At 44.4% G+C, this 16,026-nt stretch overlaps 1 protein-coding gene and 1 pseudogene across 1 annotated transcript in view; both read right to left on the reverse strand.

The window, feature by feature from the left end:
• The window catches only part of CDH13 (cadherin 13), a 1,001,392-nt gene that overhangs the window by 5,688 nt on the left and 979,678 nt on the right, over window positions 1-16,026 (reverse strand). Inside the window, exons 12-13 of the mRNA XM_041770316.1 lie at window positions 11,428-11,661; window positions 7,536-7,754 (exon numbers count right to left, since the gene is read on the reverse strand). Coding sequence (XP_041626250.1) covers window positions 7,536-7,754; window positions 11,428-11,661 — 453 coding nt within the window. The remainder of the gene's footprint in view (window positions 1-7,535; window positions 7,755-11,427; window positions 11,662-16,026) is intronic.
• LOC121499837 lies at window positions 2,531-4,913 on the reverse strand (annotated as a pseudogene).

Genomic DNA, 16,026 nt, shown 5'->3' on the forward strand with positions numbered 1-16,026 from the left:
GTGTGGCTACGCGATTGTGTACATTTACCAAAATGCACCCCACTGTACCCTTAAAATGGGTGGATTCCATGGAATCCAGATAATACTTTCACACAAAGCATTAGAATTCAAAGTATTTTTGCAGAGGCCGTTTTGCTCATCTTGGTCACGTCTTTAAATGTCTTCATTCTGATCGAGGTTACATTTCAATTCTCTCCCTCCTCGCCAATGTAGAGACATTTAATTTTGGTACTTGTTAATACGGGTCACCTGATCTGTCTTTTTATGTTCTTGCTATTGCTGATTAATTAAGCCTAGAACAACGTTCAGAAAGGTTTCAGGATGACAGTCTTCCCTGGAGCTGCCTGTGTCACACCGCACGGAGCCCTATGAAGCCCTCCCCCTCCAGACACAGCCTGATAGAGATGCCAGCCTGCTTCACTGAGAGGGTCCTAGGGCAGCAGCGCTGCACACCTCCTCAGTGGCAGCAGTACATGCCCTAAACAACCACATCAGCAGTAAAATTAATGCCATTTAGATTTTTTATGACTTGCAGTGTCATTAGTTTTATTCCCTGTAGTTCTCGCTGTCGGAGAAGGACGTGCAGAACCCTGGGTTCGCTTCTCAGTTGCCGGGAAGCCTTCTATAGTATCAAGACCAGCTGAGATGTTTTTATTACTTTTCCCCTCCAGGAGGCAGTCTGAGGGTGAATGTTGGCCTCACTGCTCGCTCACCCGGGGACCTCTCAGAGCATCAGTTTTCTCATCTATCAAGTGGGATCAGATCTCCAGGCCAATGAAGACAATAAAAAAGCCATGGGCATCCAGGCATTCCGTTAATGCTAATCAACCCGCCTCTGAATGTTATCTGAGGGGAGAAGAACCCTGCCCTGCCATGTTGTATGATGTGATCACTGTAGTTTTATGGAGCAAGGCTTTCAAGAAGGGGTTCGCACACTCTTCCTGCAAAGGGCCGGATAAGTATTTCCACTCTGCAGGCTGTACTGTCTCTGTGGCCCCTACTCAACTCCACTGTTGTAGCCTCCAGCAGGCAATATGTAAATGAATTGATATGGCTGTGTTCCAATAAAACTTTATTTATAAAAACAGAAAGGGGGCCATGTTAGACCCTTGAATGGTAGTTCACCAACTCTTGATTCAAAGAAGCATCAAGCAGAGTCTCCCAGATCCCAAAATTCTTTCAAGGGCTATGGCTAAATCAGGAAATTCTAAAATTTAGTTTTAGTGCTTACAGATTTTCCCACCTCCACCCCCACCTCGCTTTCTTGTTTAGGCCCATTTTTGTGCAGCTTTTTATCAATGTCATGTTAATAACTACACAGGTGGGTTGGCCACTTTGAGTTCTGCTCTTAGGAAAGAGTGTCTGAGCCATGGGATACCCACAGTTGCTTATTCCTGCTAGCTCAAACCCAATTTCTCACATGTCTTATTAGGTTCCTTGCTTGTTAGGAACAACCTCTCTGGCTAGGTATATAATAAAACAAGAACCATTATATGTGGCAGGCTCCAATGTTCAAACAAACAATGTTAAATAATCTTATACCTTTTTATATAGGGACTGATGGAAATTCTTTCTGAAGTCAAGCAGGTGAGTGTTAATATCTGTTCTTAGCTCTTTTTTTGGGCTCAAACTACCTGTCTTGTGGTGAAAACATTGGAGGGTTAACCAAGTACCTTTCCAGTTGTGCCCAGAGGTTCAGAGCTCCTCTATGAGGATGATTTTGACGTTACCTACAGGTGGCCTACAGTGGGATAGCTGTGTGCTGCCAGCTAGGATGGCTCTTTTTGTGAGAACAAAAAACCCATGTGACATCTCAACCATAGGATGCTTGCATCTACTTTTCTCAACGGCACTATTTTGAAAATAAAATAAACACAAGTTCTTTAGGAGTTACTAGGTGATTTTGCCCTGGATGAGTTGTGATCCTGGTAGTCAGCTGTGAGAGAGAAGTGGGCAATCTTTGGGATCTGCTCACTACTGACCTGTGTAGGCCATAGGTCTCCAGAGTAAGGGGCACAGGGGAATCCCTGGTTGATAAGAGGGAAATACTTCCACATTGTTTATATCTCCTTTAATCTACACAAATAGGTTAAGTCTTACTGATATTTAATATATGGGTTGATAGTAGCAGACATACATCTTATTATTAAAAATGCTGTGTAAATAACACAAACACTGGGCCTGTGTGCTGCAGGCCACTGTCACCTGGGATGTTGGTTCCACAGTTAGGAATCTGTATTTCAACAAGCGAGGTAGGAAGTCTCCCTATTTTATTATTATTATGATTATTATTTTTTACCTTAAAAACAAATAAACTTTCATTAGTAAAAGTTACAACCTTCTCCCAGCAGTGGGGAGGACTAATTGCATCCTTTGAAAGTAAAGGAGCATGAAAAGAGGAAAATACAGAGCAGTTTTTTAGCTTGTGTCACAAACATAAGTGGGGGGGGGATTCAGGTGCATGAGGCTGTACATGCAGGCTCTGAAGGAGCACACAAAGGACCACTAAGCCAGAGGGGGGCTGGAAATAGCCCACAAGATGGCCTGCAGGTGGCAGGGAAATATGTGGTGCCAGGTGGCTTTGACACTAGAACACACCACTGTCCTCGGACAAGGGAGAAAAGATTTATTCCCCCCCAGTGAACAGTGTGGTTCAGGTCTATTATTTGCTCCATATCATTTTGCTGAGCCATGTTTAGAAAATTTTTAAATGGGTTGGTGCAATCCAAGAGAGGGTGATGATGTTAAAACAGCCATCGACAAATAGCCGCAGAGGGTTCCTAGGCTGTGCTGGGTTTGCAGGAGAGGATTCTCAGCTCTCTCAAGCAGAGCAGGGGTGTATTGAACCTGGCTCCTTCACCCTTATCCTTAAAACAGGATGGGGTGGGATGAGCACACCAGGTCACATCAGGTTGTTCTCAGGTGGCAGCTAAAATGTGCTGGACCTCTCTACCCTTCCTGGGACCTGTGTTCAGTTTCCTCAAGAACAAAAGGAATTGTGTTTTCTCAGTAAGGCTTTAATTTCTCCTCCCAACTTGACACAGTGCTTAATGTGGTGTCCATGATTCAGAAACCCTTCCATTTTATTTCCTTTTTCTTCGTTTTTAGTGGTGTCACTGTCTCCATTGCCTGGATCACCCAACTCTCTAGAACAGTTCTGGTCTTCTTATCCTTCTTCTTTTCCTTCTTGAGGTTTTGTCACTTTCACTCTTGCTTCCACTTTGGGGCTTTTACCACTTTGGCCACTCCCTGTGGGGCTCGTACTGCTTCAGCCCCCCTACTCCCCTTTTAAAGATTTATTTATTTATTTGAAAGACAGAGAGAGAGAGAGAGAGAGAGAGAGAGAGAGAGAGAATGCATGTGTGTGAGCCAGGGGAGGGAGGGAGGGAGAAAGGGAGCAAGGGAGAAAGGGAGGGAGGGAGAGAGAGAGAGAGAAAGAGAGAGAGAGAGAGAGAGAGAGAGAGAGAGAGAGAGAGAGAAGCAGACTCCTTTCTGAGCACAGAGCCAGACGTAGGGTCCGATCTCACAACCCCAAGATCATGATCTGAGCCAGACACTCAACCGACTAAGCCACCCAGGCCTGCCTCTCTTTGCAGGCACTCTAGTGCACATATTCCTTTTTTTAAGTAATAAATTTATTTTTTATTAGTGTTCAATTTGCCAACATACAGAATAGCACCCAGTGCTCATTCCGTCAAGTGCCCCCCTAGTGCAGATTCCTGATCCAGGTGGCAGGTGTGGGTCTTGCGGCTTGCCATGCCTATCCAGAAGGCCCTGCTTGATCATCAGCCTCTTGACTTTGGACCGAAACCCCACTTCCAAGGGTAAGTGTTTTGCTCTGTGATTACTCTCTTGATCTTGGCTACTATACCATGGTCATAGGCAGATGTGGTCATTGCTGTGGTCATTAATGCAACAGCCACACAGATTGCTTCCCCTTTGGTGGTGATGACCACCATCTCCTGAGTGACTCTGATGCCATCCTCAAATTGGAGAATGCCTGGAAGCATGATCTTTGTCCCATAGCAGATTGTGCTCACTGCACTATCTTTTGTCACTAGCCACTGATGAGAAGTCAGCAGCTTTTCCCAAGGGTGAACAACTTGCCGCAGGTGACTCTCATCCTTGTGGTTGTCATACGGCCACTGGCATCAGGCACATCATGCATTGCCCCAGATGGTCCTTCCCACTCATCATGCCAGAAGGAACCCTCCCAAGTTCCTGCATCTGACCACCAACTCTGGATAACAAACCAAGGTGCACACACAGTGTCTGAACATAGGTACCAGCCTCACGACTCACTCAAAAGATTCCTAGTCTTCTTTTGATCATCTTGCTCTTGTATATGGTCTGCACTTGGAGTGGCCTCTTTCCTGCAGCATTATGTGGGGTTTTCTGGAATAAGACATCTGTCAGAGTTCCTAGGGCCCCACAACAGTGCTCCTTCAGGAGCACTGTGTAGCTGGACAATTCCCACATACTCTTTGTCTGCCTCTCTGGGCATTTCATCAAGTGAGTGGCTCATTCTTTATACATGATTAGCCATCACCTTGGAATCCAGAATACCACTGTGTCCTGTCTTCTCTACTCGAAGTATCCGTCGGATCCAGGCTACCATCTCATGGGGAGAGGGGTTGGAGGGCTTGTCAAGATGAATGGAACCTGTCCCAATATTGCCCCTAATCTCCCAATATCCCACTTCAGAGGATTTGAACCACAAGGTGTTTCATGGTTACATTCAGCTTAGCACAATCCTTGAGCAACACGGGCCCCTGAGATGTGTCCAAATGAGCCACCTTGGACTCAGGCCTGAGAAGAAATTCTTCAGCGTGTTGAATTTATGCTATGTCTTCTTTCAGGAATGACTTCTACTCTTGATTCTTCAGCAAAATAAATACATCCTCATCCACCATGTTCAGGAAGTCTCTGTTTTAAAAAGCTCACTGGCAGTCCAGAATAGCTGAGAAGTGAGCAGCATCCTGCAGAGCCTCGGTTCTTCAAAGTGATGCCATCAAGAGTCAGGCTTTGATGTTGTGTAACTGAGTATATGGAGGCTGAGTGTGAGTGTCACTCCATTATCTCCTCTCTCTCTGCGCGTTTATGCATGTGCACACACACACACACACACACACACACACACACACACACCTGGATACATGCACCACACAACGCTTTCTTCTTTGCAATCATGCAGGAGGTAGTGCCCTCTAGTTTACATAGGGTATGTTCTGTGTGAGCGCCAATGACTCCTAGAAACCAGACCCTTGTGGGGCTTGCCGTCTGCCAAGCACTGACTTGAGAAGCTGGTGGAAAACATTCCAGATGTTTACTGCTAGCATTGATCACAGAAGGGCACTGTAAATAATCCTAATGCTCCTGCTCATTGGGGAATACATTGCATGGTGTTCATGTGACAGATACTCTCTAGCAGTTTGAAAGAATGAACTGGAGCAGGGGTAACCTATGGTTGTTGGGCCAGAGTGTGTCTGTGTGGCTCTTGAGCTGAGAATGGTTTCACTCTTTTAGAGTGGTAGAAAACAAGAGACAGAAACAACAACAAAAAGGAATATGTGACAAAGCTGATGTGGTCCACAGATCCCAGAATATTTGCTGCCCAGCACTTTAGGGGAAAAGTTTGCCAACCCTCCAGACTAGAATAACATAGAGGGATCTTGGAAGTGTAATGTGGGGAGGATGAAAGGCAAGTTACAGGACATCATGCTCAGTATAACAGGAATTACAGAAGTTTTGTAAACTGCACAAAATAGAACTATAAGTGTGTGTGTGTGTGTATGTGTGCATGTGTATAGTAAACATATAAAATCACACTTGGGGGCTCCTGGGGGGGGGTGGTCAGCCAATTGAGTGTCTGCTTTTGGCTCAGGTCATGATCTTAGGATCTTGGGATGGAGCCCCACTTCGAGGTCCCTGCTCAACGGGGGGAGTCTGCTTCTCCCTCTTCCTGTTTCTCCCCCTGCTTGTTTCTCTCTCTCTCTTTCTCAAATAAGTAAGAATCTTTAAAATAAAATAACATCTGGATACACTCTGAGTCATGATCGTATTTTCTCTGGGGAGAGAGAGAATAGGAAATGAAACTGGGGAAAAAATAAGGATTTTCACTTTTATCTGTGATATTCTACTTCTTGAAGAAAAAGGAAGAAGAAAGAAAAAAGAAGAGAGAGGAATATATTTTCTTCTATCCATCCTTCTTTCGTTTCATCCATCCCTCCATCCACTCATCCTTCTATCTGTCCATCCATGTGTCCTTCCATTCATCCATCCACCCATCCTTCCATTTATCATCCATCTGTCCTTCCATTCCTCCCCTCATCCCTCCATCCTTCTATCCATCCATCCTTCCATCTATCCATCCCTCCATTCATCCATCCTTTTATCTGTCCATCCATTTGCCCATCCATCCATCCATCCATCCATCCATTCATCCATCTATCCATCCATCCAAAGAGACATTTCTCATTATAAGATGTTCCCCTTAATTCTGTCCCCAGGATTCTGGCCCAGCACAGAGCTTTATACACAGCAAATGTCTGATATTGGGCCCCACTTACCATTGTCACTAGGAAATAATAACTTCTGTTCCTTTTTTCCTAATCATCAAATTATCAAGCTTCCGATGCATAATTATACTTATAACCTTCTTAAAATAGAAATACCCAAACCCAAGAGGATGTGATGGCATTACCTACATGTGAGTAATTGCTAAGGTTAACGTTGGGCTAGTCATATGCATAGGAAATATTAGATACACACATCTATTCATTTTATGCTCATGCATAACAATTCATTTGTTTAAAATAATGCTTCATTATATTACAGCCATTACTACCAGTGGAAAAAAATGTGTGAATTATGCATTTATCTCTTTTCCTATGGCCCAGCCTCCAACCATGAATTCTCACAACTGTTCTTAAAAAAGCAGCATACCTACTTCAGCCTTGCAAAAGATTATTCCACACAATAGAGAGAGAAACAAAGCCCCAGCAGACTAGTTACCTAACGTGGCACATTCTCATTAGCCTAAATTCGGTGGCATCAGCAGGAAGCTTCTCATCACCTGATCTGTGGGCTGCAATGAGTGTCTTTGCACAATTCCTCAGACTGGCTGGCAGGGGCATGTGAAGATGCCTTTCAACAGTAGTTGGAACACTTTCACATGTAACACTTTCTATTATACAGACATAAACCAAGAATGAATGCTTCCTCTGGGATGAATTGTTTTGTTTTGTTTTTTTTTTTAATTTTTTTTTTTAATTTTTATTTATTTATGATAGTCACACAGAGAGAGAGAGAGAGGCAGAGACACAGGCAGAGGGAGAAGCAGGCTCCATGCACCGGGAGCCTGACGTGGGATTCGATCCCGGGTCTCCAGGATCGCGCCCTGGGCCAAAGGCAGGCGCCAAACCGCTGCGCCACCCAGGGATCCCAGGATGAATTGTTTTGAAAGCTATAAAAACCTGGTGGCTCTGTGAAGGTGTGTTCTGGACTCGTGCATGCTCTGGAGCTGGGCTACTTACAAGCCAGAGTGAAGAGAGAGACGAGCAGGAGTGAGGTCATGCTCAAGTGCAGAGCCCCCGCCGCGTTGCAGTCAACTTTGGAGTTCTTGCAGGAGCACACTTGTACCCTGAGGTCCGTGATGTTCGTCATGGGGGGTTTCCCTGAATCTGTCACCATGATGGGCAGGTGGTAGTTTGCTTTGTTCAGGTTTTGAAGAAGGCTTACCAGGGCATGCGTATCTGTGGAGACACAGGAGGACCTTTGTGAGTGAGGGTTAGACTTTCCCAAACAAAAGAGTGAGATTTTGGTGACGAAAACCTCACCAAACTGGCAATGCGTGTTGGTTTATAACCCATGAGCACCTTTAAACTTAAATTCATTAACAGCAAATCAAAATCCAAATTTAGCTTCTCAGGTGCATGAGCCCACACCTCAAGTGTCCAGCAGCCACACGTAGCAGGTGGTTGTGGCATAGGACAGTGCCAGATGGAACATTCTGCTGCCAAGGAGTCCTGTGGCTCAGGGCTGTGATAATCTATTTCAAGGGGGCCCACCTTTTTTTTTTTTTTTTAAGATTTTACTTATGGGAGAGAGAGAGAGAGAGAGACAGACAGACAGACAGACAGGGGAGGGGAAGAGGGAGAAGGAGAAGCAGACTCCTCCTCGCTAAGCAGGGGAACCGATCGTGAGGCTTGATCCCAGGACCCTGGGGTCATGACTTGAGCTGAAGGCAGATGCTTAACTGACTAAGCCACCCAGGCAACCCGGGGACCTACTTTTGTGAAGATGACCACATACTAAGAACTTCCTCCTGCGAATTTATTACCCTGATAAAACCATTTTTGCAAAGATCACATTCAACATCTAGAAAAACTGACTTAAAAACCCACTCTCACATCGTCATACTGTGCATCTTAAATATACACAATTTTTATTCATCAACTCTTCTTCAATGAAGCTGGAAAAAAGTGAAAAAGAAAAAAAAGGAAATGATCAGCTCAGAGCAGTTTTATTCAAGAATTCAAATTCAAATAATCAAAATAAATTCTTAGACCCCCTAAAACACCCCAAAACCCAAAATCACTCCCAAATCATCCACTCACTCTAAATGTAGGCAGGACCCCCATGGGGAGCAGGTTCTATAGCCTACAGCTTTATCAGTCCTCAGCCGCAGCTCTGGATCTGGGTGGGAACCTGCAGCTTCACCCCAGCAGGGCACTGAACTTTAGGCCCTTGTTTGGTGGGAGTATGTGCTGTGAGCCCGGTTTTGGGCAGTGTGCAGAAATGGTCATCCCAGTCTGTCCCCTGTTTAGCCTTGGGCTATTCTTTTTTCAGGAACTCAGATGAGTAGGGATTTTTTTTCTTTTTTTTTAGAGAGAGAGAGAGAAGGTGAGAAAGAAAGAGAGAGAGAGAATGTGTGAGAGCATGTGAGTGAGGGGAGGGGCAGAGAGAGAGGGAAAATCTCAAGCAGACTCTGCACAGAGCATGGAGCCCGACATGAGGTTCAACCTCACAACTCTGAGATCACCACCTGAGCCCAACTGACTGAGCCTCCCCTCACCTCCTTCTTTTTTTTTTTTTACTCTCCCCTTTCTGGGCATGAAGAGTGCTAGGTATTAAAGAAAAAAAAAGGAGGACCAGGAAAAGAACTGAGAAAGACATCTATCTCCTAAATAAAACCATGAGGAAGACAGAACAATGAGATGAAACCAGAAACAGGTGAAATGTCACCCTGACCAGAAGGAGAAGCAGCAGAAACAACCAACATGTGTAGTCACCCCAGTAGGGTGGCAGGTTAATGCAAGAACATTCTTTCATCTCCCTCACTTGGATGAGAGACTCAAGAGACTTTCTTTAACGAACTGGTGGTTATTCCAATCTGCTAGAGCTACAAAAGCTAGCAAAGGAAGCACTAACCCCTCAAACAAGGGGAGGGCTGTTTTAATTAAAAGTAATCAGTGTAACAGAACTCATTCTTTAAAAAGCAATAAAATAGACAAACAGGCGAATGGAATCAATAACAAGAGGAAGGCACTAATAAAATGAGATATGAGATAAGGCCATTCAACACATATGAGATTTTTTAATAGAAAATTTTATGCACAATTGTACAGCACATTTTCAAGACTTAATGAAATGCGTAATTCCCAATCCCTCTCGAAAAGTCTGCCGCTGGTGGATGGGGAGGGTACCCGGGCTGGGTGCGATGCAGGAGAAGTTCACTACTGGAGACAGAGTGTGCGTCCACTGCATGGATTCTGGTTTTTTAATTTCTTCCAACAAGGTGAACTCAGTAGTGAATTCACAGTTGTCACAGGGAGGGAGGTGGGCATTAGGAATGCTGCCTTGGTCAGCATTGGTGTTTCAGTATTAGTAAGGCAGATGGGAAATGTGGGGCCAACCCACGAATTCCACCTTCCCGCATGGAAAGACCGGTAGAAAGAGACATGGCTTGCAAGTGTTCTACATGAGGGATAGGACAGATGGGCGATGATATCACAGTTGAATATCAAAGCCCTGGTTGTTGCAAAGACAAAGCTAATTTTGCTGCGTAAAGTGGAAAATGATGGGTGAGAAGCTAAGACTCTATAAAGGTCATTATACCAGTGCTTCTTATTTCTTTAGTCATCTATGAGAACAAGTATACCATGGAAAATCTCTCTTTAAGTGCGGTTGAGAGTCAATATCGGCACAGCTCTCTGGGAGAAGAGACAGCTGAGTCACAATACACTCGGGGAGAAGCAGAGATCCTGGCTTCTCAAGACTGAAGGTTGGGTGGGTGGAGGGCACAGAGTGTGTGGTACAGGATGCAGAGTGTACAGTGTAGGATGTACAGGCTTAGGATGCATAGTATGGAGTGTACAGTATATAGAGTATAGGATACACAGAATAGATTGTGCAGTATAGGATGCATAGTATAGAGTGTATAGTATAGGATGTAGAGTATAGAGTGTACAGCATAGGATGCATAGCATGGAGTGTCAGTATAGGGTGTAGAGTGTGAGGAGCCACTAGCATAGAGTGTAGTATAGGATGGAGAGTATAGGATACACAGCATAGAATGTACAGTATAGGATGCATGGCATAGAGCATATAATATAGGATGCAGAGTATGGAGTGTACGGTATGGGGTGTAGAGTATAGGATGTATAGTATAGAGTGTACAGTATAGAGTGAGGGTACACAGCATATATTGTGCAGTATAAGATGCATATTATAGAGTATAGGATGCATAGTACAGAGTGTCCTTATAGGATGTAGAGTGTGAATGGCCACTAGTATAGAGTGTATAGTATAGGATGGAGAGTATAGGATATACAGCATAAATTGTACAGTATAGGATGCACAGTATAAAGTGTATAGTATGGGCAGCATAGGATGGAGTGTACAGTATATAGGATACAACATAGAATAAACAGTATAGGATGCATATAGAGTGTATAGTATAGGATGGAGAGTACAGGAAGCATAGCATGGAGTGTCAGTATAGGGTTTAGATATAATAGGAGGCATGGTATGGAGTGTATAGTATATAGTACATAGTGTACAGTGTACGGTACAGAGTATACAGTGACCAGCATGGGGTGTACAGCACGGGGCACACAGTGTACCATGCATAGTATAGAAAAGACAAGAAACAAAAGAGAAAACTTGGGTATTTGCATTTGTAAGGAACCTCTATGTGTTTGCACAGATTGCATTCATTTGCTAGCGGGAAAGTGGTGAGTGCTGGTAGAGGTAAAGGGTGAATCGCTCAAAGTCAACCATGTGAGGCCAGGAGGGAGCAGGAGGCAGGAGGAGGAGGGAGGAGGAAGGAGGAGGAGGAAGGAACAGTGTGGGAGAGGACGGCAGGCCAGGGAGGCCAGGCTTCAAAGCTAGAGGAGCAGCCACAGAATGTTTAACTCGACTTACTGTTGATCTTGGAGACCTTCCAGACTTTATCGGGAACAGCTTGTTTGTGGATCTCAAATTTGAAAGGGTCTGTATTTGGGTGAAGATCCTTATCTGATGCTCCCAAAATCACAACGCTGAGGTTTTTGGCATCATCACAGACTTCAGCGACTGTTGGGTAAATGAAGGGCGCATTGTCGTTCACGTCCTCCAGAGTTATCAGCAAAGTTCCGGTACCGGTAGCGGGAGGGTTGCCTACGGGGAAGGAGGGAGACGTTTAGCAGGCAGCTGGGCCCCGGCCAGAGCAATCTGCCACAGCGTTTTCCTCCAGCGCGCTGGACACCTTTATTATTGCTAACAGGTTTCAAGCAGGACGGACGGACTGGCTTACGTACGTGTACAAAGTCTAGTGGTTTACTTAAAAAAGCCTTTTCTCGTATATAAAACTTTTGATTTAAATTCTTTAGCCATTACCTGTAGAATGCAAAGCTTCTAGCACACAAGCCATCCCGACACACACATTTTAGAGAATGTTATTTTTAAAAAAGCTCCTTATAAGCACACGTGTGATACTTTCATTTAAAGAAAAGGGTGTTTCATTTCAATAAGACTCACAGTGAGTTTATTTACCTTTTTCTAAATTTATTTTTAATTGTCTATACAGTAGAGGTTTTCTTTTGGGACAAACCACTCATTAACAGTTCCTAATTTCTGTGAGAAAAGTTAGATCCCAATTTGCAGGCCACAAATTGCAAGCATGCAGATTTGCCCTATTCCAAAAAGGATTTGGCTCACCTCTAAGACATGGTACTCTAATTTTGTGCCCTAACCTAGGGTCTGGCTCCATTTTATTTTCCCTATCCTGATGTGCACTTCCAAGCCCAATCTTATTTCACCTCGTACTATGTTTATTTCTTGAAATGCTCATCAAGTTTAAAGTTGTGTTCTGAATCACACGGGGGTTCGAAGGCTAGTGAGTATTTGAGCCCAGGGTGATATGCCAAGTGCAAGGCAAGGCAAGGTCACTCTCACAGATTCTGCTGGTGAAGACATGGTGAGTCCTTTTTAGATTCAGGCTGGTTATTCCATCCTTACCTAGACGATAAAAGGGCAAACAGGCAGAGACAGCTCTTGGGCAGGTGACACTCAGCACAAAGGGCCAGGTGACTGCAGCCCTGTTGCTGAGGAGCCACTTTGAGGCTGCTTCCCCCGGCACTTGGGGAGCTTGCAGCTGTACCCTCACGGGGGTGGGCGGGAAGCATCATCACACATCTGCCCAGAAGGATATGAGAACCTGTCCAGTGACAGCCTCCTGGGGGATCCAGGGAGGCCAGTGAGACATGTACTCTAGCGGCTCCTATAAGCCTCCTGTGCCCACCGTTCCAGGAGGGTCACCAGACGTTCCGCCAACACTCAAATTGGCTGTGGCTCAAGCCTTGCCTCTTGGCCTCCGTGGATGCACGCAAAGTCACCCAATGCCATCGTGGGCTGTGCCCTGCCGCAGGGTGTTTGGGAGGATGGCAAGGAGACGAGCTCAGAGACGTCTGGGAGGGCATGGGGCCTTGGTTGTCATGACGAGTTGCTTGTGCTGATTCTCCAGAGCACATGAAGTCACCGGAGGTTTTTCAGAGAGGCAGCAGGACAAATCCGATCTGAATTATTTTTGGAAACACACTGCTGTGGGCGGGAGATGTTGGACGCTGGAGGCAAGGAGACCAGCAGCAGACTGAATCACGATGTGGGCAGTTTGAATAAGAAAGAAATGCCTCGTCTTGGTTATCAGGCACTCAGATGAGGCTGCTGGAAAAAAAAAGATGAAAGGTAGTGGGCAGTGGAAAGACAGGAGTTCAGCTCTGACTGTGCGAAAGGCCCCCTAGATTCAGCACGCCCGTGTACAAGTGTGCAGCGCTTAGGAGGCACGTTGGCGCTGGGTAGTGACTGAAGACTTGTCAGCCTGGATCCTTTGAAATGGTTCTACCCAACACGATGGTGCAAAATGGCAGAGCGGTAGAGGCCCAGGAAACCCCAGGGTTTCAAGAGCAGCTGGTGGTTTGCAGAAGATAGAGAGGATGTGACTTGGAAGAGGAGGCAATGAGCAGCAGTGAAATGTGTTGTGATGCCCCAAAGGATGAGGGGTAAAGAGAAGCCAGGGCATTTCATTAGGTGGAGGTGACTTGTGACTTCTTTATGAGAGGCTTCCACTAATGGGGAAGAAACCAGCTTGAAGGAAGCTGAGCAGTGAGTCACGAAGAAGTGAGAATAGACATTTTTTAGCGGGGCTGGTGGGAATTTAAATATATCAACACCCAAGGACAGTTTGGGAATAAACATTCCAATAAATCTCTGCTAATGTCGCAACACCGATGTCATTCATCAGCAGAAGGATGGCTATTTCTAATGGTGGCACGCCATCAACTTTTGTTGGAGCGAGAACTCAAAAGAAATGCGTAATTACGTTGAGGTTGGTTTTTCACTGTCAGCTTTAGTCATTTGGTTGAATTTCTTTACTGAAAAATTATTTTTCTTTTTTTTATTGAATAATTGAATATTTCAGAGGAATCCATTATATTTTTTTACTCTGAATATATTATGAAGTGCCATCACTTGGTAGAGTGGATGAGAAAGCAGTATGAGTATTTGAAATATGGCTGTAAGAATCGGCCTTTCGTGAACTTAATTATACTACTGTCTTCGCATCCCCGTGTGTTATTCCCAAGGCAGGCTGGTGATATCTTCTTCTGAAGTTAAGTAAAATGAGCATCTTTTTTTCATTGATGAGGTGAAGACTGGACTCTCAAACTCCTCTGGAAAAGAGTCTCTCCCAGGTGACATCACAGGATGGAGAAAAATCAGCATCCAAAATTCAGATGTAATTTGGAATATAATGACTCTTCACAAGACCATTTGGCTCCAATAGCTCCGGGGGTCCAGGAAATATTGGAGCTTCTGGGTTTCACGACACTCAGCCAAAATCCCTTACCCTTTCTCTCCCCTTTCCAGCAGCCCCCAAGGGACCACTCTGCATGACCAAATGTCAGAAGCAAAGCAAGGTTGAGACTGGACCCTCCTCTATGGTTTTTCTATTTCAATAGGGAAAAAGCCTCAATATGAGCAAAACTGGGATATGAAGCTAAGAAATGTAATTCCTTCTCCTTGCAGCATCCCCAGAGGAGTCTGTGGCCATGTTCTCAGGATAGATGCTTTAAGGATCAGAGGATGTCCATCCTACAAATGAGTGGAGGGACTGCCTGTGGCTGCAGAAACTTCTGTCTTAGATTAGGAGAAGGAAGGGCCCCTGAGAGATGAACCATTCCTGGTAGTGACTTTTAAATGGAATGGGAGGTGGATTCCCCTTCGGAAATTTGGTGAAGGCTATGGTCCTGCTTCCAGAGAAATGCACCTACCTCCACACCAAAACACTGCAGATCCTATAAGTACAGCTGAGTACTTGGTGTTCAGGCAGCTGGTCTGGGATGCCTTTTTGTTCATAGGTATTTTCTCTTATTTTATTCAGAATCCTGACCAAACAGGATTTCCACTTTTGCCAAAAAATACTGAGGTTTTTCTGATAGGATCCATCACACACACACACACACACACACACACACACACACACACACTCTCTCTCTCTCTCTCTCTCTCTTTATATCTTGTTAGTAAAAAATACAAGTAAAAACAGAATGTAATCCTAATTTAAAAATATATAATTAGAAATAGAAAAAGATTAGAAAGAAATATACTGAAGCCTAAGTGGTGATTATCTCTCCAGGTAATTAACATTAAAATAATACTTCTCTTTTTAAAATTTTCTTTACAATAACATAACCATTAAAATAATCAGAAACAGAAATGCAAATTCTAAAGTTATACAGGGATTTAAAAATATTTCACCAACTCTACTTTCTTTTCTCTCACTCTTTTGTTTTTACAATGAATTGATATTTGGTAAATTTATAGAGTTATGCTTATTACTACTACCTAATTTAAGAACCTTTCCGTCACCCCCAAAAGAAACCTTGGGCCCATTTGTACTAACTCTCCATAACTACTTTCAGCTCTAGGCAACCACTGATCTACTTTTTTTCTCTACAGATTTGTGTTTTCTGGACATTTCTGTAAGTGGTACTACAGAGTACATGGCCTTTCATGTTTGGCTTCTTTCACTTGGCATCATGTTTTTGAGGTTCATCCATGCTGTTGCATGAACCACTTCCTCCTTTTTTATGGCTGAATGATACTGCATTCCTGGGCCAGGCCATATTTTGATGGACATATGGTCCGTTTCTCCTTTTTTGTCTCATAGGAATAATGCTGTTGAGAACATGTGCATGGAAGGGACCATGTTTTCACATGTTGCAAGGCTCCAAACATATGTCCTTAAGAGAGGCCCTCACCTCAGAAGAGTAGGGTTTCTGGTCTCCCCACAGTTGCATGGGCTGGCTTCAAATGCACAGAGTATTAGGATCTGAACAAGAATTTCAGAGCTAGCTCTGCAAGTACAGGGAAGTAGTAGATTTTTCTAGTCCCTCATCCCATGTCTTCCCTGAACTGGGTCTAGAGGCAACAGCAGGGGTCCTACCTTGGGAATCATGAGTGCCAGTGGTTTAATATGGGGAATAG

The sequence above is a fragment of the Vulpes lagopus genome, chromosome 10 (genome assembly GCF_018345385.1).
Source record: "Vulpes lagopus strain Blue_001 chromosome 10, ASM1834538v1, whole genome shotgun sequence".
In the NCBI taxonomy this organism is placed as follows: domain Eukaryota; kingdom Metazoa; phylum Chordata; class Mammalia; order Carnivora; family Canidae; genus Vulpes; species Vulpes lagopus.